The 22,228-nt window shown below is 53.5% G+C and overlaps 1 protein-coding gene across 5 annotated transcripts in view; it reads left to right on the forward strand.

Moving 5' to 3' along the window:
* TSPAN15 (tetraspanin 15) overlaps positions 1-13,489 on the forward strand; it is a 53,197-nt gene extending 39,708 nt beyond the window's left edge. For 3 of the 5 annotated variants that reach the window (XM_023644181.2, XM_070263019.1, XM_070263023.1), the window contains 5 exons: positions 2,051-2,146; positions 4,692-4,808; positions 10,562-10,609; positions 12,009-12,125; positions 12,728-13,489. In XM_023644181.2, the coding sequence (XP_023499949.1) occupies positions 2,051-2,146; positions 4,692-4,808; positions 10,562-10,609; positions 12,009-12,125; positions 12,728-12,877 (528 nt within the window). In that variant the 3' untranslated portion in view covers positions 12,878-13,489. Of the gene's footprint in view, positions 1-2,050; positions 2,147-4,691; positions 4,809-10,561; positions 10,610-12,008; positions 12,166-12,678 lie in introns of all 5 variants that reach the window. The other 2 variants (XM_070263016.1, XM_070263015.1) reach the window with 2 other exon arrangements.
* Positions 13,490-22,228: the final 8,739 nt, after the last annotated feature.

A 22,228-nucleotide genomic window follows, 5' to 3' on the forward strand; every position in this document is an offset into this window, starting at 1 on the left:
CTGTCCTCCCAAGGTTGACATCCAGCCTTCCTCAGCTGCCAGGTCTGCTCCAGAGTGGCTGTTTGTCATCAGCAGAGGGTTTTCCTTCTGGTCACAGAGCCAAGTTTCCCTGAGCCAGTGTCCTTCGTGACCGTGGCTTGGAGCAGTGTGTGTCAGGAGGGAGGCAGCTGTGGCATGCTTTGTTCCTCTATGGATACAGGAGATGGTTGGAGAGATGGTACCCAACTGAACCTCGGGTTCTTATCTTGGCTTCTTAATGTGTATCAGGCCAGGAGTTTGGCACCTTGGTTCCAGCATCGCTTTGCCACTGGCCAGTGGGGTGACCTTGGACAAGTCACATCACCATTCTGGGCTGCAGGGTGTTTGTGAGAGGTCCCAGGCCAGGGGCCAGCTCTTGCCCCGGAGGCTGCCTTCATTGCAGTAGGTGTTTTGGACAAGAGTTGGGACCTCAGTTTCCCTTGGGATTAGCCATTTTCCACTGATGACCTGATGGGTATGAAGTGCTACCATAGGGTATATGTCTCCTGGAAAAAGAAAGATCTACAATAAGAATACCAGGACCTACTGTGTGCCTGGTGTCCCGCTAGGCACTTTTGTAGCTTTGGCTTATTTAAATGTTACCGCGTCCCCGAGGCGGAGGATGGTCCTCCCCATTTTGCAGGTGAGGACACGGAGCCTCAGCGGTTCAGTGAAGTGTCTGCGGCCTGGCTGGCTGCAGGGCATGTTCTTGACCAGGAGGTTGACAGCTCCTCTCGGCCGTCTTTGATCCTCGGAGCTGGAACATGTCTTAAAGATAGGGCTGGGGCCAGCCCTGTGGCTGAGTGGTTAAGTTCATGTGCTTCGCTTTGGTGGCCCAGGGTTTCACTGGTTCGGATCCTCTGCACGGACGTGGCACCACTCATCAAGCCACACTGAGGCAGCGTCCCACATGCCACAACTAGAAGGATGCACAACTAAAATATACAACTATGTACTGGGGGGATTTGGGGAGAAAAAGGAAAAATAAAATAGGCCTGCAGGGTTGGCTCACAAATGGGAAACTGAGGCCCAGTGAGGGGAAGTAGCTGTGGCAGAGCTGCAGTGGCAGGACCGGGCCTGGAACTCAGGGCCCTGCTGTCCCAGTGTGCCCGTGGACACCTCCCCCAGGGATCGTCTGGCTCCAGAGCCGAGAATGCCCCCTTTGTGCCAGCACAATCTCTGATGATACGCGGGCCTCCCTGCTCTGAAAGGCCCAATTGTCGCCCTTTGCGTGGAGCTGGGCTCCCCACCCTCCCGCCCCCGCCCCTTCCCGCTGTGGGGCCTTTTGTGCTCCTGATTTCAGCACAACAGCCGGGCTGTTGATCCAGGAGGCTCAGCGTGACTGGGAGAGGGCGGCGTGCCAGCGCTCTCTCTTCCTGGGGGGATTGTCCCTGCCCAAGCTGGGAGGCAGGCCCTGCCGTGGGGCCCAGAGTGCGGCGGTGATGGAGACAGGCCCGGGTGGGAATGTGGAGGCCTCATGTCTAGTCCTGGCTGGGCCCCTAACCACCCTGCTCTGTGACCTGGGGAGGGTCAGCCCCCTCTGGGGGCCTCAGTTTCCTTATCTGTAACACAAGGGGTCAGATGGTAGACAAGAGTGGAGAGGAGGTCTGGAGGCCACAGGGAAGGCTCAGCTCAGGCCTGTCTTTGGAGGTGGAAGGAGCGCCAGGCTGGGAATGGGGGCGGCTGAGTCCCAGCCCAGCGTGGCTGCTTCAGAGCCGGGTCCCCCAGGCAGGGCCGCAGCCCCTTGGGGCCTGGCTTGTCTGATTTGTAAAGGAAATGGGGTGAATCACGCCTGCTGGGACACGGCAGAGGGGCTCCGGCATCAGGGGGCATTGGGGGCAAGGAGAGCGTGTGTGGGCGGGGAGGCCGTGGTGCAGCGTGGGGAGTGGACGAGGGCCCCGTGCAGGCGGGGGTGGGGGCCACCCGGCCGCGTGGGCACTCCGTTCCGGTCCAGACTTCTGGGAAATCTTGGGTTGGACTCCGGGGGGGGAGGCTGTGGTCCTCTTCTTTTATAATTTCTCCATCTAAATAGACCATCGACTTTCTGAATGACAACATTCGAAGAGGAATTGAGAACTACTATGACGATCTGGACTTCAAAAACATCATGGACTTCGTTCAGAAGGAGGTGAGCCAGGTGTTTTGGGTCAGAGATGTGCCTCCCATGCCCTTTGCCCCCAACTTGGGACCCCGCTCAAGAGGGTGAGGGTGAGGGCTCGCGTGGCTTATTCATTCCTAAAGCTGGTGGCTGGCCAAGTTGGGAGGCAAGAGTGGGCCACGGATGGCCACCAAGGATGGGAGCACCAGGGCCTGACCTTCTCAAACAGTCCTCTGTCTACATGCCTGTCTGGAATATCCTTGCCCTGTCCCTCTCCAGTTACATGGGCTTCCCCGTAAAAAAAAGAACAAGATCAGGTGTAGCTACAAGCTTGCAGGCTCCCATAGTGCCCCTCTCCAGTGGGCAAAGATGCTCCTTCCTTGAGGTGGGAGTGACCTCCAAGCCACCCAGTTTAAAGTGCCCTCTGTCAAATCCCTTCAGTGACGGGGAGCTCACTCCCTGCCAAGTCAAGGACAGCAGGGATGTGGCGAGAGCTCTTCCCTGATTCCACTTTCCCCCATGTCAGGGAACAGAACAAGACTTCCCCTTTCCTCCATGACACCTCTTTCAATGTGGTAACTGTCATTTTGGGATGCCATCCCTCTCCCCCAGGGTCCACCCAAGTCCATTGGTGCAAAAACTGTAGCAGGTGCCAGGGCAGTCCCTGCCCTCCGTGGCTTTGACATGTCCGTCTCATTTACTCCTGGGCCCCGGGTTCCTCATCTGCTCAGGGGACTCTAATTAATGGTCCCTTCCTCTTGGAGTCGCGGGGAGATGGCCTTGCTTATTCAGAGGTGCTTAGAGTGGAGCCAGGCATGCGGTGAGGCTGTGAGCGTCAGCTGGGGGCTCCTCAGCGTCCTCTTCTCCTGGGTGAGGAGGAGCCAGGTGTGAGGGCGTGGTCCGCTCAGCCCAGGCAGCACATCATGGGACATGATCTTGGGGGCCTGAGCTGGCCTGGTTTCCCATGCCAGCCCTCAGTGGGGACCAGCATGTCACCACACCCAGGGTCACCCGCAGTGGCCACTCCCTTGGCTTAAGCCTTCACTGTGGTCACGACAGGTGCACCCTTCTCTGCCAGAAATGTGCTTGCCAACTCTGGCTGTCGGGTGGAGCAAGATGTTTTTGTTGGAACCAGCCATCGGCTGGCTTGGGGATTTCATTTCTCCCGGGGTGGGATGGGAGGTGGCTCATGTTCATTGGGCACTTGCCTGGTGCCAGGCCCTATGCTGAGTGCTTCATGCACGGCCTCTCTTTGTGATCCTCAGCTCAGCTGTGCAAAGCTGGCATTGCTCTTCCTGCTTTACAGACAAGGATCTGGGGCCCAGAGAGGCTGATCAACTTGCCCAAACTCACACAGCTAGGAGGGGTGGTGTGAGGATTTGAACTCTGATCTGTCTGATTGCAAGGCAAATGCCCTTTGCACTGCACCCCGGAGAGGCACTCCCAGGTCCCCAAGACTCATAGCCTAAAGGGCTCTGTGGAGACTCTGAATCAGTGTCTGCCTTCTGTTTCTACTAGGACCTCCAACCATATGGCTTCCCTGGTTAAGCCCTCCAGTGACTTCTCATCACTCACAATGCAGTCCCAGTCCCCTGCCTACTCTGGCTGACAAGGCTTTGCACAGTCCAGCTTGTGCAGCACCCTCAACCTCATCGCCTCCATTCTCACTCGCTCTGCTCCAGACACACTGGCCTCTGGCACCTGCTGCCACACTGGGCCTTTGCACGTGTTGACTGGCTTTTCCCTGTTCATGTTCCAGATTAAATGTCATCTCACAGCCTTTCCTGGCCTCCTAACCTTCAGGCGCCCTCCCCGCTCCTTGCCCCATTTTTTCACCTCCCTGGTTCACAGCGCTCTCACTGGCCTTTCAACTAGTTGGTACTCTCCATCTCCTCTACCAGATTCCCCCTGCATGGGCAGGGCCGTGTGCCTTTGTTCACCCTCCTCTCTCAGTGCCCAGAACCGTGCCTGGCACATGCCAGCACCTCGGTAGAGTAGCTGCTTCCCCCAGGTGTGGCACCATTACGGGGGAGATGCAGGGAGGAGCTAAGCTAAGGGGAAATGACACTGGCCTTTGAGTCACTTGGGTCCTGAGCCCAGGGCAGGATGTGAGGTGTGAGTGCCCCTTTGCTAAGGGCAGGACAGGCAGAGCTGGGGCTGGTGGGGGAGGAGCAGTGTGGTGCAGGGGCCCTGGGTTGTGGCGGCTTGCATAGAATCCCAGACTCTGGGACCCTAAAGGCCACCTTCTTAGGTTGAGCACCTGCACTGGGGACATGAAGATGGAATCCGGTTAAGAGGAAGGACTTTCCCTCTAGAGTTTTGTCACCACCCCGATATCCCACCTGGAGGCTGCCCAGCCTTGGCTCTCACACCTCTCCGGTGATGGGGTGCTCCCTCCCTCCCGGGAGGCCAGGCCGCTTTTGGAGAGCTCTGACCTGATGCCCTGCAGCCTCATCTGCTCCCTGCCAGGGGGACCCACATCCTAAACTGCAGTGTCTCTGGCAGGGCCCGCGTGCCACCTGCCGGGGCCTTGGCCGTGACACTGGTTCCCTTCCCTGCTTGCCTCCTCTCTCAGTTCAAGTGCTGTGGCGGTGAAGACTACCGAGACTGGAGCAAAAACCAGTACCACGACTGCAGCGCCCCCGGGCCCCTGGCCTGCGGTGTGCCCTACACCTGCTGCTTCAGGAACACGGTACCCACCGCTCCTGCGGCCGCCCCCACTGCTCAGGCACCTCCCTGTCTTTCGGGACAGGGGTGGGTGGGGGGTGGGAGGGGCAGGTGGGAGGTGGTGGTCCCTGCCGAGGCTTCCTGAGCCTCAAGGGGTACAGCTGGGGGTGGGGGCCTTCCCTCTATTAGGAGTGGTAGTTAATCATACTGAATGCTTAGCAAGTGCAGACCTGCTCCGGGTTCCTGACTCCTAACTCCTTTAGTCCTTTCCACAGCCCTGGGAGGTAGGTGCTGTTATCTTACCACTGCACAGAGGAGGAGATCGAGGCGCCAAGAGGCTGGGTGCCCTGCTTAAGGTTGATAGGGCTGGGATGGAATGCAGGTGGCCAGCATCAGAGCCATTCTCTGGGCTGCTGGACAAGCTAGGCGAGAGAGGGAGAGGGCTCCAGGCCAGGGGACTAAGCAGGGCCGGCTGGCTCTGCGGCCTTAGCTGGAGGGCCGGAGCAGGGCCTGCATTGCGGGCAACTCTGGTGGACTTTGGGCTTGAGGTCCTGGTGATCCTCAGCAACAGGGCACTTGGAAGAGGGTCTGGTGACATGAATGCCAGCCTCTGCCTCTGCCCAGCAGGACCCTCTCAGCTCTGGCACCTCCTGAGCCACTTGGGAGGCTGTCCTGTGCCGTCACTGCGTACGAATGAGAGGGCTCGTCAGCTCTCTGTGTTTGACTCCTGTGTCCAAAAACTGCCTGGTTTCTGGATTGGAACGAGGCAGGCAGCTTTGCAATTACTCATGGCCCGAATAGTCATGGAAAATTTCTCTCCTGACAGCTCCACCATTCTGTGCCCACTGCTGGATTCTGTAAACCCAGCAGCTGCTGGTGGGGGTGGGGGCCTCGCTTATGAGTCAGGGATCCAGTGCCAAGTGCACTAGCCCTAAAAACGCGCGGGCCGGGAGCGGGGGTTGGTTGGGAAGTTTTAGCCGCCATTTTAGGGTAGCTCTCTGGGCAGGGGGAGTGCTGGGGAGGAGCCCAGTGTTTGCAGAGAGGCCTGTGGGGGTGAGCCTGAGCTTCGTCACCCAGGGCAGTGGGACCGAATGTCCAACTGGAGATGTGAAAGTCCCACTTGTATTCATTCATTCATTCAACAAATATTTACTGAGGACCTGCTATGTGCTAGATGTAGTTCTAGGGGTACAGCAAACACACAGAGAACTCTCTGCCCACACAGAGCTGAGGTCCTGGTGGGGAAAATTGACAAAGGAAATAAGTAAGTGAAAGAGACAGTGTGTGAGAAGGTGATAAATGCTAAGGATAAAAGTAAAGTGGGGTGTGGATTGCACTTTCAGATACTGAGAAGGTGGGTTCTCAGTCAAACCCTGAAGGAAGTGAGGGGGTAAGCCATGTCTATCTGGGGGAGGGGCACTCCTGGCAGAGAGAATAGCAAGTGCAGAGGCCCTGAGGTGGAAATTGCTCTGGTGTGTTGGAGAAACAGGACAGAAACCAGCGTGGCTAGGGCAGAGGGGGCAGTGGACAGTAGCGGATGAAGTCAGGGAGGTCATTGATGCCCCGAAGGCTGCAGTCAGGAGTCTGGTGTTCCCTTACGTGAGAGGGAGTCAAATGACAGGGCTTCAGTGGCCGAGTGGCAGGTATGACTTGTGCTTTGCCAGGATCACCTTGGCTGCTGTGGGGCAGAGGTGGATGCGGAGAGTCTGATTAGGGGCCAGTGCAGCGGTCCAGGTGTCAGAGGCTAGGCCGCCTGGGAAGCGGACTCTGAGATGCTGGTTAGTGGTCAGGAGGCTGAGCAGGAGGTGCTCTGAGGATCAACTCCTGTAAGGGAGGTGACGGAGGCAGGGCTGGGCACAGGTGAAGGTGACCGACGATGCGGTCTCAGTGGGAACCACCGCTGAATCTGTGGGTGATCTGGAAGGATCCCTCAGAGCTGCCCGGTGCTGGGCCCGGGGGCTAGGCCTTCTCACTCCCACAGTGACCAGGCGTCACGTGGGGACAGTGTCCTGCAAGCAAGGGGACTTGCTGGCTCTGTGCAGCAGAGAAACAGAACCAATAGGATGTGTGCGTGCGTGCGTGTAAAGAGGTTTGTTGTGAGAAACGTGCTCATGGAATTATGGAGGCAAGCAAGTCCCAAGGTCTGCAGGGTGAGTCGGCAACCTCCAGGCCCAGGAGAGCCAATGGTTTGGTTCCTTCCGAGTCCGAGGGCCTGAGACCCAGGAGAGCCGATGGTGCAGCTCCTGTCCGAGAGCCGGCAGGCCCGAGACCTAGGAGAGCGATGGTTTAGTTCAGGTCTGAAGGCAGTCGGGCAGGAAGAATTCTTTCTCATTCGGGTTTTTATTCTATTCAGGCCTTCAACTGGTTGGATGAGGCCCACCCACATTAGGGAGGGCGATGTGTCTTCCTCAGTCTACTGATCTAAATGTTAATCTCATTGAAAACACCCTCACAGAAATACTCAGAAAAATGTTTGGCTAAATATTTGGGAATCTCAAGGCCTGGTCAAGTTGACACATAAAATTACCCATGTGTGACAGTCGCCACGGGGACTGACGGCTAAGGGCTCCCGCTGGCAGGGCTCCCAGCCGCCGCACGGGTTCTGGGCAGCTCCTCACAGTGTCCACCACACCAGTTAGGAGAGGACAGAAACTTAGAGTCAGGTGGTGGCGGTGGTGGGGGTAAAACATGGTCAGACTCGGCTGTGTTTTGCGAATAAGCCAACAGGATTTGCTAACAGATCAGATGTGGGAGGTAAGTCAAAGAGAGAAATCAAGGAGGACTCCCCGAGTTTGGCCTGAACCACAAGAAAGGCAGGGCTGCCGTTGCTTAGAGGGGAGGACCGCAGGGAGGCCAGCTGGGGGACCAGGAGCTCAGTGTGGACACAGGGAGCTTGAGAGCCTGGGTGACATTCCAGCAGGGCTGTCAGAGGAAGTTAGATGTAGGAGTCTGGAGCTTTGGGGAGAGGTCCAGGCTGGGAGTATAAACATGGATGCTATCTGCGGAGAAAGGGAGTCTAAAGCCAGCATCTGGATGGGGACATCAGGTGAGGAGGTGTTCACCTGGTGGGGCTGTCTCTGGTCCTGGGTTACAAAACTGCTCCGTCCTTCCTGTGCCACCACACCTGGATGGTTTCTCTAAATGTGAAAAGAAAATGACAATGTTTCCTTCCTTGGTAGAATCTGTTGCATTTGTGTATGAATCTATTTTACATTATCTCGTTCAACCAAGGATCTGAATGAGCACATAGGAAGTGCATAAAATAAGAAACTAAAATAAAAAGAAATAGGGTCATGGAAACTATATTCTAAAATGGGAGGGCTAGACGACAGAGAAAAGTGTAAATACTGATAGGCAGGCCTAAAGGGCTTATGGAATCACCGGAAATGAGGCCACGTTTGGTGGCTTAAGGCTTCCTGGCAGCCTCAGGAGAAAGGGAGAGATGATCTGTGACATTGTTACTGTTCAACAGAAGAAAACACACCAGTTCCTCAGGGAAAGTCACTTTTTTTTCTCAAAAAGAAATGTCTTCCTCCTGGCTTCCTATAGAGGATTTGGGGGGGCATTTCATTTGTCTCTCCCCTGAGTGGGAGAGAATTCTTCCTGCCTTCACACGGGACTGCCCCTCCAGCCCTCCTGGTCCTCCCTGGAGGATGTGGAGCACCATGGCCTGCAGTGATGCCCCCGAGCCTGTTGGGGTGGCGGGCAGCCTGCTTCTACACTGCTGGGCCTGCTTGCGCTCATGTCCAGTTTCTGTCGATATGCACTCCCTTATTGTTGGCTACTCCTTGGGGGCCTGTCTCTGAAGGCCTCTCTCCCTCCTATTAGCTGCTCAGACCCCAGATAACCCACTCATCGGTCCTGCGTCAGGGTGAGAGAAGACACATGAATGACCCTTGTGAACGTGGCCATATCCGTCTTTGGCTGCCCGGGAGTCCCCTTTTCTGACTTCCTGCCTTGTGGCCCTGTGCCAGGCAGGAGAGGCCGCTGCACAGCTGGTCTCAGGGCCTGGAACCTTCAGCAGAGCCTCTGGAATCTCGATTCTGTGGTCAGACCCAGGCGGATGACCGTGGATGCATCTTACCCACACCCCTCCTTGGAGGGGGACTCCCCTGGCAGGGGGAGGTGAGTCCCGCCGGGGCCTGAAGAAGGGTTCTGGGCTCCAGGTGTGAGGGAGGCCTCTGCCAGCTGCAGGTCTGCTCCCTGAGGGCAGGGCCCGTGGGTCTGCCCTGAGGACTAGAGCCACGGTGAACAGTGAAGTTACTTTTGTCACCTTCTTACACACCATATGGTTTAGTTAGTTATTGTGTTTATTGTCTTCCTTTCTAGAATATAAGTTCCATGAAGGCAAGGACATGTTTTGTTCTTCTGCATTCCAAATATCTAGAACAGTGATTGGCGCATAATTGATGCTCAGTTAATACTTGTTCAGTGAATGACTGAATGAAGGCACGGACGAGGCAGAAAGCCCCGCTCCCATTGTGCTCTCATGAAACTGCTCCCAGGCTTGACCCTCTCCGTGGGGGTCACGTTCACAGCCTGGACGGGCCCCAATGCTGGCCGATGCTCAGTGGATGCCGGGCGATGCTGGGGCTGAGGGCACCGGGAGGATGGTCTGGACTGAGGGGGTGGTTTTGCCCACACACCAGCCCTGACATTTAGGCTGATCTGGATGACGTCCGAGGTCCAACCCGCTCCTTTGGAAGGCGAGTAGATGCCCGCCCTTGCCTTTCCGGAAGCGGGACCTTGCACACGGTCACTGCAGGCGGCGTTCCCGTGCTCTCTGTGACTGGCCCTGGGATCGGCACGTTATGTGTATATCTCACTTTATGCTCGAAGCAGCCCCATGGGGCAGATTCACTGATCACCACTGCTTTATGGCAGAGACCAAGGAGCCCATTCATTCATCGCACAAGTACTTAGTGCGTCCATGTGCCGGTCCCTTGGCAGCACACCTAAGGCTGGTCGCAGAGCTCGTAAGTGGCAGAGCAGGATCTGGACTAGGTATTGTGATGCCAGAGCCCACACCGCCACTCTGCTGACGCCTGTGACACCCTGACCCCACAGCAGCTTCACTTAGATGTGGAGGGGCAGGACCAGGCCATCTAGCTTGCTCTCTCCCTGTGGAAGGAGGAGACGCACAGGGGCACAGGTGGTGATGGGGAGCGCCCTGCCAGCTGTGAGACTTAGCCTGCTGGGAGGGATTGAGGGGTCTAGGGCCCATCATGGCTCTCCCTGCGCTGAGATGAGTCACCAGCTGGGAGCTCCTGAGAGCAGCTCTCTTCCCAGGGAGGAGCTTGGGCAGCCGTGTGCTCAGAGACCCCAGCCTTGCCCTCAGGTAAACCACAGCTGGCCTGGGTCCCAGCTGTGGTCTGAGGTTTATTCCTTCATAAGAGCTGGTGGAGCAGAAACAGCCCAGCCCTGACCTCAGACGGGGCGTAACAGCGTCTGCAGAGCCGTGCCTCAGGGGAGGCCGCAGCAGGGCACCCTAGGGCAGCTCGCTTTTCTCTGGATTCCTAGGCTGCCGCTGTGGAGGACTGGTCCCCCACCCAAATGCCATGGAACTGGGCCTCCCCCTTTCCTCCCTAGGCATTTCTTGGAGGCGGAAGTTAAGATGCAGACTCAAGCCAGACTGCCTGGGTTGGGGATCTCAGCTCCATCCAAACAGACAGTGCAACTCTCTGTGTCCCAGCTCTTTCCATCCATAAAGTGGGGAGAATACTAGTGTCTTTTATAATAGCACCATGAACAGTTAGCTAATACACATTTCTATTTCAGACAGAAGTTGTCAACACCATGTGTGGCTACAAAACTATTGACAAGGAGGTAACGTCTTTGAAATCTCTTTCCTCCAGAAAGGTTGCTCTTCCTGTCCAGTCCCCAGGGGATTGGAGGGGTTCCTAGGAGTGGGGCTCCTGGCTGCTGAGATTTCCCAGCTTGCCTGGCTGCGGACAGGAGCCAGGGACTGCCGGGGGTTTCCGTCCCTACCAGTCAGGGAGCCAAGAATCCCGGCAGCCTGGGAGAGGCCACCTGCCAGGGTTTGCCTGTGTGGGGCACGCCTGTATGCCCAGCTGTGCTCACCACCAGCCTGCCTCTGCCCTTGGAGCCACCAGCTTGCAGATGGCTCACACTGGCCCCCTCAGTCCGGGACCTGGAGTCCTGGAGGCAGAGAGCCCTCTGGAGGATCCCCCTGGGTCAGCTTCCTGGGCAGCTCCCCTGGACGAGGAGAGAAGCTGGGATGGTGCTGAGAAGGGACTAAAAATAATGATGACTTGAGATGCCTCTGAGTAGTGGTTCTCTGAGGTCCCCACACCTGCAGCAACAGTACCCCCAGGCACATTCTTGGGGTGGGACCCAGCAGGCGATAGGACACATTTAAGCTGGAGAGCCCTAGACCAGCAGTGGTTCTCAACCCATCAGACCCGCTGACCAGTCTTTATAATAAACACTTGGTAATGCCCTATTTATTATCCCCAAATGTAGTTCACAGGTGATGTAACCGACCAACACACCTAATTTCAAAACAACATAATGATCTAGGGTAAAAGGAAAAATAAAATAAAACCATTTACAACCATATGACATAAATCAACACGTAAGGCTCAGTGCTGGATGGAGTCAGCAGAGGACACAATGAGGCAGGCCGGGGTTCGCACCCACGGGGCAGCTGATACCCAGGGGGTGTTATGTTGGCAGCTTGCCTGCCATGGGCTTTATTGTTGCCATTGGCATTGTTTTTTGAAAATGGTGAACAATTCTTGATAAGGTTCAGAACAAAATGAAGTATAACCATTCCTTAATTTACATAGCAGTATTTTTGCAAAATTCAGTGCATAGTAAAACCACGCAGAAAACACTGGGTTTTTATGTCCCTGGAGTCAGGCTTTCGGCTGATAACCATGGATGGGTTTTCACCCACACGAAAGCCTAGGGGACACCTGAGAGGCAGGCAGGGCAGTTGTTTGTGGAACAGGATTGTCCTTAGCTCTGAAGTCCCTCAGCCTCCGACCCCATTGCTGCGGCAACTGAAGTGCCACCATTGTGCCCCCAGCGCTCTCTAGGGAGCAGTACTGCCTGTTGTGTTGAGACCCAGTGGTCTAGAGCCACCTTCTCACATTGCATGTGAGAAACTGAGGCCCAGAGAGGTTGAGGGACTTGCCTGGACCCTGAGTGAATGGCAGAGGGGGGATCTGGCAAGGTGCTCAGCCAGTCTCCTCCCCGGCAGCGCCTCAGCGTGCAGGACGTCATCTATGTGCGGGGCTGCACAAACGCTGTGCTCATCTGGTTCATGGACAACTACACCATCATGGCCGGCCTCCTCCTGGGCATTCTACTCCCCCAGGTGGGCTGGTCCTCCCTCCACCCGGGGCAGGGAGCTGGAGGTATGGGTGGCGGGCAGACTGTGGGTTCAGATAAAGTGTGGCTTGGTGACTATGGAGAGCAGAGAGGTGCAAAGGGGCTGGGTGAGGAAGGCTCTGCACCAGCAATCTGGGCTCACCCTGGGAGGGCCGGAGGGCGAATGGCGATAGCATGGCTTGTAAAGCTCTTCCAGGTGCTTCACGGGCACCGTCTCCTTCAGTTCTGTGAGGGGAGGGGGGTACTGTTATGCCCATTTTACAGAGGGGCAAACCGAGGCTCGGCAAGGTTAAATGACTTGCCTGAGGTCCCCCACATCGTGAGTGGCATAGCTGGGATGGAGACAGGAATCCCAGAACGGAGGAGCCTCTGCTGACGGGGCACCGAAAGGTCTCTGGGATTTCCTGGAAGGGGCAGAGGCGGGGCCAGGCTGGGCTGCTGGGGTAGTGGAGCGCTGGGGGGAAGCCTGTGCCCTGGGGGTTTCCCAGGTGACTGTGTGAGTGCACGTGACTGACTGCCCCGGGGGCTGGGGACTGCAGAGGCCACCCAGGTCCCCAGCGGCTCTCACCGCCTGCCCCTTCTCCTCAGTTCCTGGGGGTGCTGCTGACGTTCCTGTACATCACCCGGGTGGAGGACATCATCATGGAGCACTCTGTCACCGACGGGCTCCTGGGGCCTGGCGCTAAGCCCAGCGTGGAGGCAGCAGGCACAGGGTGCTGCATGTGCTACCCCAATTAGGGCGCGGCTGGGCAGCGGCCCCATCAGGACCACGCAGGGCACCCGCACAGGCCAGCGTGAAGGCTGGAAAGGACCGTGGCGCTGACCCGACTCAGGCCTCCTGGGCCACTGCGTCTCAGGGGCGGACCCGAGGCCCTCCGGCCGGGACTCTGCCAGCCCAGGCTGCTGGGTGGGGGCCACGAGGGCGTCCCTTCTCCAGGCCGGGCCGCCGGGGAGGGGAGCTCAGTGCCCGGCCTGGCGGGTTCACTCCTGACAGTGTCTTGGCTGGTGGTGGTGCCTCCCCAGGAGGGCAGTCTTGTAGCGATTTGTAAGCAGGGAGGGAGCATGTGCCCTGTGCTGACAGAGGGGAGGAGAGGGCAGGGCCCGGCCCCCAGTCTCTGGGCCACGCCCTGGAGGCCAGGTTGGGCCCATTTCCCAGCCTTCCAGGTGCCTTGAGCCCTTCCCAAGGGCTGCAGCTTTGCTGACCCTGTTTTTTATGTGATTTTTGTAACATTCATTTTGTACACAGTTAACAGGAGTTTCTGACTAATCACAGCTGGTGTTTCCCACGCGCACCACTCTTGCGCCTCCCAGCCAGTTTAATTAAACAATAAAGACATGATGTTTTTTTTAGGTCTTTCATTTGTGTTGTTTGGGTGGGGAGAGGGTGAGGAAGCCCTCATCGTGAACTTGGCAACGCCTTTTTGGTGCAAGGATGGAAGGGGGCCTCCCTGGGGCCCAATTTGGGACACTGAGGCCTGGGAGGTGGGTCAGCAGCGGGCCCGAGGCTACCTGCTCCGGGTTTGGAGTGGCCTCTCCCGTTCTTTGGTGTTACTACCTAAAGAAATGGCTTCTCCTAGCTGTGCGTGTGCACTGGCCTGGAGCCTCCCGTGCCTGCCCTGCTGCTAGGAATTCGCTTGTGGGAAACCTCAGGGGAGGAGGCAGAGATGACAGTACCTATTTTACAGACTGGGAAACTGAGGCCAAGCCACCTGTGTCGTGAGGCTCCTCCTCCGGAAAGTGGGGCAGATGGGAACTAGGAAAGTCCGGGGTCCAAGAAGGAGCAGTGCTCACAAATGCACCCACAGCTTTAGAACCAGAGCCACTCTCCCTCCTGCAGCGAGCAGCTTGTTCCCAGGAACTGGCGCTGGGCAGAACGTCACTCAGTGCCAAGCAAAGCTTAGTGCCGACTGCCCCCTGCTGGAGACAAGCGGGACCTGCATGCAACAGTGTGTCGTCGTCCGTGCGTGCACGTGTGTGTGTGTGTGTGTGTGTGTGTGTGTGTGTGTGTGGGTGGTGTGTGTGTCCTATCCCCACCCCGTCCCTTCCCCCCGCCCCGAGCCTTCCTGCCTCAAGACTCGGGTTCTAGATTTTCTGTGAGGTTCTTAGTAGAAGGACAATAGAAATAAAACAGCAAGAGCCCAAAAGTTGAAGATCTAAGGATGTTAGGGAACTGCCCATCACTTCCAGGGGTGAAGTGGTAGGCTGCTTGGTCTGCCATGCGTACCAGCCTGAGTTGTCTGATGTGGATGTAGGAAAGGGCTGGAGAGGTTTTCAAAAGGATAGAATAATGCAACAACAGCAAACACATCAGCGAGTATACACTGTGACAGGAACTTGTCTGAACATCTTACACATGTTAACTCCTTTCATCCTCACAACTGTATGTGGTGCTTCTTGTTATCTCCATTTTATTGATGGAGAAACTGAGGCACAGAGTGGCTAAGTAACTTGCCCAAGGCACATGGCTGGTTGTTGACAAAGCCATGACATGAACCCAGGTGGAAGCTCACTGGGCTCTCAGCCCTCTTCTGCCACTGTCACCTGGTGTGGACGTATGGTGCCAGCGGTGCAAAACCAGGGACAGCTGCAGCCCCACCTGCAGCCCCTCCCATGGGGGGCCGTTGCAGCCACTGCCAGAGCCTCTGGCTGCTCCGCACTTTCACCTTTGGACACAAGGCCAGGTCCAGCTCTGTGTGTGACTGTTGGCCTCGTGGTTCTCTGGCTCGGCTGTTCTCTGAGGAGTCGCTGTGCTCAGAGGGAGGCAGCCGTCTCTGGGGCAGCAAGAGGGAGAGGCACTGAGGGGTTGGTACTGCACTGAGTCTACTTGTCCAAAGTCACTTTACCCTGGAACCTGGAAACCTCTGGGCACCTCATTCTCCCTCTTTCCACGACCATGCACAGACACCCCTCTACCTCACCCAGCTGCTTGTGTGGACCAGGAGTAACAGGTTGGTGCCCACAGATGCTGAGCTCCAGGGGACATTCCTTTTTTTCTAAACCTCAGCCACTCACCCCTCCAGAAAGCAAAACGGAACACATGGAGAGGACTTCCAGTCCTATGCTTGGGGAAACCCCAGCTGTTGCATCCTTTTGTGCTTAAAAGCCAATGACATCATCTTGACCCCTCAACTCACAAGGTGGAAGAATGACCCTCAAAACTAGTCCTTTTCCCACACCATGGTACACACAGAAAACGACGGTATTGCTGCAGCCCACCCATATTTGTGAAACTAGAGGAGATTTGTGGGCTTTGATTTGGACATTTTTTGTTATTGAATTATAACAAAAACAGAAGAATAAGATGCATTAAGAAAGACTGGCTCGGGGCCGACCCGATGGCTGAGTGGTTAAGTTCTTGCGCTCCACTTCGGCGGCCCAGAGTTTTGCCAGTGTGGATCCTGAGCGTGGACATGGCACCGCTCATCAGGCCATGCTGAGGCAGCGTCCCACATGCCACAACTAGAAGGAACCACAACTAAAATATACAACTATGTACCAGGGGGCTTTGGGGAGAAAAAGGAAAATAAAATCTTAAAAAAAAAGACTGGCTTTGTATAAAAATTCCAAATACAAGATTCTCCATATTTTTAAACAATTTCTTGAAGTATACTTGACATAAACTGCACATATTTAAAGTGACAAATACATCATTAATGAAACCATCACCACAATCAAGATAACACATCCCTCCCCCTAAGAAATTTCCCCTTGCCCCTTGGCAATCCCTTCCCTCCAGCCCTCGCCACCACCCCTGCCCCATCCCCAGGCAACCATGGATCTGCTTTCTGTCTCTATAAATTACTCTGTATTTTCTAAAGTTTTATATAAGTGGACTCATACAATTTGTAGTCTTTTTGTGGCCTCTTTCACTCAACATGAGTATTTTGAGAGCCATTCATTTTGTAGCATACATCAGTAGTCCATTCCTTTTCATTTCTGAGTTGTGTTTCATTGTAGGGATGTACCATAGTTTATCCATTCACCTATTGATGGACATTTGTATTGTTTATTGTTGCTGTTGTTACAAATAAAGCTGCTGTGAACATTTGCGTGCATGTCTTTATATAGACACGTTTTCATTTCTCTTGGGTAAATATCTAGGAGTGGAATAGACGGATCATATGGTAAGTATATGTCTAACTTTTTAAGAAACTGCCGAAGTATTTTCCAGAGTGGCTGTGTGATGATGCAGCCCCCAGCCCTGCAGGGTCCCAGTTCCTGCTTCCTTGCCAGTATTTGGTATGGTCAGTCTTTTCAATGTTAGTCATTCTAATGAGTGTGTCGTGATATCTCATTGTGGTTTTATTTTGCATTTCCTTAGTTAATCATGTTAAGCATATTTTCATCGGCTTATTTGTCACCCACATAATTTCTTTGGTGAAGTGTCTGTTCAAATCTTTTAAAAAATATTGTATTGTTTTCTTCTTATTTTTTTAATTTTATTTTTTATTGCAGTAACATTGGATTATAACATTATACAGCTTTCAGATGCACCTTGTAATATATTTCGAATTCTGTGTAGATTACATCATGTTCACCACCCCAAAACTAATTATAGTCCATCACCACACATGAGCCTAATCCCCCCATTACCCTGCCTCCTCCCTTGTTTTCTTATTATTAAGTTTTAAGAATTCTTTATAAATTCTAGATACAAGTCCTTTATGAAATATGCAATTTGCAAATATTTTCTCCCAGTCTGTGGCTTGCCTTTATTTCTCTTAACTGTGTTTTTCAAAAAGCAAGGGGTTGGCCCGGTGGCTCAGCAGTTAAGTGCGCACATTCTGCTTCGGCGGCCCGGGGTTCGCCGGTTCGGATCCTGGGTGTGGACATGGCACTGCTTGGCACACCATGCTGTGGTAGCTGTCCCACATATAAAGTAGAGGAAGATGGGCACAGATGTTAGCTCAGGGCCAGTCTTCCTCAGCAAAAAAAGGAGGACTGGCAGTAGTTAGCTCAGGGCTAATCTTCCTCAAAAAACAAAACAAAACAAAAAGCAGAAGTTTTTAACTTGAAGTCCAATTTATCAATTGTTTTCTTTTGTGCATTGTGCTTTTGGTATTGTATCTAAGAAATCTTTGCCTAACCTAAGGTCACGGAGTTTTCTCCTACATTTTCTTTTAGAAGCTTTATAGTTACGTAAAACTACTACATTTAGGTCAATGATCCATTTCGAGTTAATTTTTGTATATGCTGCAAAACATGGATTGAAATTCATTTATTTTGTTTATGAATATCCAGTTGCTTCAGCACTGTTTGTTGAAAGATGATCCTTTCTCCACCAAATTGCCTTTGCACCTTTGTTGAAAATCAATTGTTCATATGTGTGTGGTTTGTGTGTGTGTGTGTGTGAGGAAGATTGGCCCTGAGCTAACATCTGTTGCCAACCTCTCTTTTTTGTTGTTTTGACCCCCAAAGCCCCAGTACATATTTGTGTACCCTAGTTGTAAATCCCTCTAGTGGTTCTATGTGGGATGCCACCAGGATCTGTGCCCAGGATCCAAACCAGCAAACTCCCTGGCTGCTGGAGCGGAGCGCCTGAACTTAACCACTCTGCCTCAGGGCCGGCTCCTACATGTGGGTTTATTTCTGGATTCTCTATTCTGTTTCCTTCAATGTTGAATAGAAAGTGTGAGATTAGACATCCTTGTCTTATTCCTGATCTTAGGGGGAAAGCGTTCAGTCTTTCATCGTTACGTATGTTAGATGTAGGTTTTTCATTGATGCCCTTTATCAGGTTGAGGGAATTCTCTTATATTTTTGGTTTACTGAGAATTTTTGTCAAGATTGCATGTTGGATTTTGTCGGAGGCTTTTTCTGCTTCTTTTAAAATTCGTTAATATGGCGAATCACATTGACTAATTTTCAAACGTTAAATCAACCTTGCATCCCTGGGATGTGCCCCACTCAGTCATGGTGTACTGACTTAATACATTGTTGGGTTTGATTTGCTAAAACTTTGTTTAGAATTTTTGCACCTATGTTCAGGAGGGCTGTTAGGGTCTAGTTTTCTTGTAATGTCTTTGTCTGGTTTTGGTGTCAGAGTGATGCTGGCTTCATAGAATGAGTTGGGAAGTATTCTTTCCTTTTTAATTTTCTGGAAGAGTTTGTGTAGAGTTGGTATTTCTTCCTTAAAAGTCTGATAGGATTCACCGGTGAAGCTACTGGCCCAGAGTCTTCTTTGTAGGAAGATTTTTAACTATAAATCTGATTTGTTAAGTGGATATGAGGCTAATTAGGTTCTTTCTTTCTTCTTGAGAGCGTTAGTCATTTAGTCCTCCAAGGAATTTGGGCATTTCATCTAAGGATGTCCAATTTATTGGCATAAAGTTGTTCATAATGCTCCCTTATTATCCTTTTAATATCTGTAATCTTAGTGGTTACATCTTTCTTATTCCTGATATTGATAATTTGACTTTTCTCTCTTTTCCCTAATTAGTCTGACCAGGGGGTTATCAATTTTACTGATCTTCTCAAAGAACTGGCTGGGTCATTCTCATAAGTATAGAAACAAGCTGTTACTATTCCCGTCTGAAGACAAATAAGCAGATCTCTCTGGATCTTACTGCCCCCTCCAGCCTCTGCCCCTTTTCTCTCCATCCCTTCACAGCAACCACTTTGAAAGAGTGACCATACTCCGTCTCTGATGTCTCTCCTCATTCACTCTCTAAGTTCCTTAATTAGACTCCTGTCCCCTGCTGCCCAAATTGCTCATGTGAAGATCACCAATGACCTCTTCGTGGACGTGTCCAATGTTCTCGAGTCAGTCCTTACCCCCTTGACTTGTCTGCAGCACTCAGCCAGCTGGCCACCCTCTCTTCCTTGCGTTGCTTTCTTGTGTGTCTTCCAAGACACCCACTTTGCCTGGTTTCTCTCTTCTGTGGCTACCCCTCCTCAGTCCAGTTGTCAGTCCTCTTCCCCAATCTCAGCATTTGAGGGCCTGATCTGGCTTTTCTGTCTACACTCTCTCTCGGTGACCTCCTCCATCCTCATGGTTTTAGGAACTCCCAAAATGACCTTACTCCCTGAGACTCATATGTCCAACTGACTACTCAGATTTTCCACCTGGATGTAGACATCCCACACCTAAAATTCCAATACTGATTCCTAATACTGCCCCCCACCCCCCCGCAAACCTGCTCCTGCAGCTGTCTTCCGCATCTCAGGGAACGACCACTCCATCCTTCCAGTTGCTTAGGCCAAAGACCTTGGAGTCCGACTCGCCTGATCCTTGAATGCATCAGGCCTTTGCATCTGCTGTTTCCTCTGCCTGGAGTGCTCCGCTCTCACATGTCCGCCTGGCTGGCTCTCAGTTTCGACTGGTGACATGTCATGTCCTTGGTGAGACTGTCCTTGGCCACCCTCAATACAACTCTGTCTCCTTCCTTAATTCCCTGTTCCCCTTCCCAGCCTGTTTCCCTCTTAGCACTTAGCGCTATGTAACTGCTACACACTTTACTTTATTTATCTGGCTTCTTTTCTGTCTCCACTATTGGAGTGGAAACTCCACGAAGGTGGGAAGTTTTGTGTGCTTTGCTCACCACTTGTCTTAGCTTGGGTTCTCCTGAAAGCAGATCCTGAGATAAGTGCTTCATACAGGTGATTTATCTGGGAAGTGATCCCAGGGAGCAGGAGTGAGGAATGAGGGAACCGAAACAAGGAAGGAGAGAGAGCAAATAGAAGAATGCATTACTGCATGAGCCACGGCACTGCGGTTACTGACTCCCCCAGGACCCCATGAAGAGGCCTGGGAAATGGGGACAAGAGAGGGGAAACGTTTATTCATCAGCTCCCATTAATCGAGTGGCCCCACAGGCATGACCTGCCCTGCCCTTGAGGTTGCACATGCATGAGTACCAAGCAGGCATGTTCAACCCTGGCCTCAGAGGAGCCCCAGGGTAGGTTGGACCTAAGGCACTGCCGTCACAGCTGCTCAGAGAACTGGATCCTGCAGCCCTGGATGGAAAAGCTATGAGGCCAAGAGGGTTTGGAATGGAGCATAGAGGTGTCTGGTCTTCACTGTATCCCCAGGACCTAGCCCAGTGCCTGACACAGAGTAATAGATCAGAGTTGTTGAGTGAGGGAAGAGAATGAATGAGAATGATCTAGGGAGATACTATCCATGGGGAAATAAACCGCAAGCAGCCCCTGACAGCTAGGCCAGCCTTTGTCCCATATGACCCAGGACACTGGTGGAGGGGGCCAATGTCACAGTCTAGACACTAGGAGGTTCTGGGGCCATGCTGGGACCCTGGGGTGGACGTGAACTCTGGCCTCCCAATCTTTGAGAGGACAACCCCTTCTTTGGGTGACCTCTCTCCACTGTGTCACAGACTCGATCAAGTAACAACTGCCCCTTTTCTCATGCTCGTTGTGCACTGGCTTTGTGTTCATCTCTTTTCACCTGTAATGGTTCATAATAACTATAATAAAAAAGGGAACTGGGATCAGAAGGGTTAAGGAATGTGCCTAGGGGCCCCATCTAGTCAGTGATACAGCCGGGATGTGAACGCATGTCTGACTCTAAGGCCCTTGCTCCCCGACATTGGGCTAGTCAGGCATTTGAGCTCCTATCTACCGTTCTGGCCCCTGGATCCTCGCCCCAGTCAACAGGTCCCTGGACTTAGCCAGTTCACTCTTAGCTCACGTGGTTCTACCATCGTCTCACCTACCTCTCAACTCTTCCACATCCCCCTCCCATCTCCTTAGAGTCTCACTTCAATTCTGTGTGTGGAGGGACTTATTTTAGGATCACCCATTGTACAGACAAGGAAAATAGGCCAGACTAGTTTAGTAACTTGTATGCCAAGAGGCTCTGCCAGCAAGCCCCGCGCCTGGCTCCTTCCAAGCCCCTGCCCTGCCTACCACCCTCTTGGGGCCTGGAAAGCAACCAGAAATATTACGAGGCTGCTGGCCCTGGCACGGGGTCCTGGCTCTCCATAGTCTGCGAGCCCTTGCGGGGAGCGTGGTTCACAGTCCCCAGAGCCCAGGAAGGCACCCGGCACGGTTTCTGGCATGGCTGCATGTAGCCCCTAGGTGGCGCTGCCGGCCCGCTGCTTGGAGCCCAGCACTCAAACTCCATCCTTTCCATCTGCAACCCCTCCAGCCTGGGCCGGCGCTGGGGCGGCAGGGGGAGTGCGTCCCCACCCCCTGGAGTGTGGTATCCCAAAGGAGCGGGCCTCGAAGTGAGGGAGCCTAAAACACCATAGGTACCCGCATATAGTAGGCGCTCAATAAATAATCGCTAAATGAGTAACCATTCTAAGAAGTTGGCATAGATGAGACTTTTCCGTCTCTATCTTACAGACTAGGAAACTGAGGCCGGTTACTAACAACAGCAATAGGTTACTATTATTAACTATGGTTAAGTCTCTATGTCGGGAGGAGGGGGGGCACCGTACTTGGCACATTTTATTGTTCATCCTGTTTGGTCATCACAGCGATGAGGCAGGCCCTTTATGATCCCATTTTGTAGGTGAGGACACTGGGCTTAGAGAGGCCAGTTAGTGGAATACAGGGAAGAAGCAGGATTTGAAGCTCTCCGCCTGCATCTGTCAGGGTCTCTTGTTGGTCCAGTGCTCCTCCCCCACCCCAAACAGGACCCCAGGGGGAGGCCCCATACCCAGCTCAGCTGGCACAGCGTCAGCCCCAGCGTCATACAACCACCAGAGGGAGGCCCCAGCATTTAGACAGCCATGGAAGGGCCTAGAATGAGGCTGGGGAGGGAGGCAGGGACTGAAGTGCCAGAATGAGTCAGTGCAGGCAACCAGGCTCTGGAGGGCAGTGTCTTTGTCTGTGAAAAAAGGATAGTCACCCCTACTTGGGCGGTCACTGTGGGGTGACATGAGACCACGCATGTCAAGTTGTTGCTCTTGAGGCTCAGCACCCAGCCCCACCCCAAGCCCTCGCCCTTTGCACTGAGCAGGCTGACCAGCCAGCAACAATCAGACCATAGTGGTCAGCGAATGTGCTATCTATTTTACTGATTTGTTTTGTGTATTGTCAGTCCCTCAGGGTGTTGCTTTGCTTTCGTGCACTGCTGTCTCCCCCAGTGCTTAGATCACAGTGCCTGGTACACAGTGGGTGCTC

This window comes from Equus caballus, chromosome 1, assembly GCF_041296265.1.
Source record: "Equus caballus isolate H_3958 breed thoroughbred chromosome 1, TB-T2T, whole genome shotgun sequence".
NCBI lineage: Eukaryota > Metazoa > Chordata > Mammalia > Perissodactyla > Equidae > Equus > Equus caballus.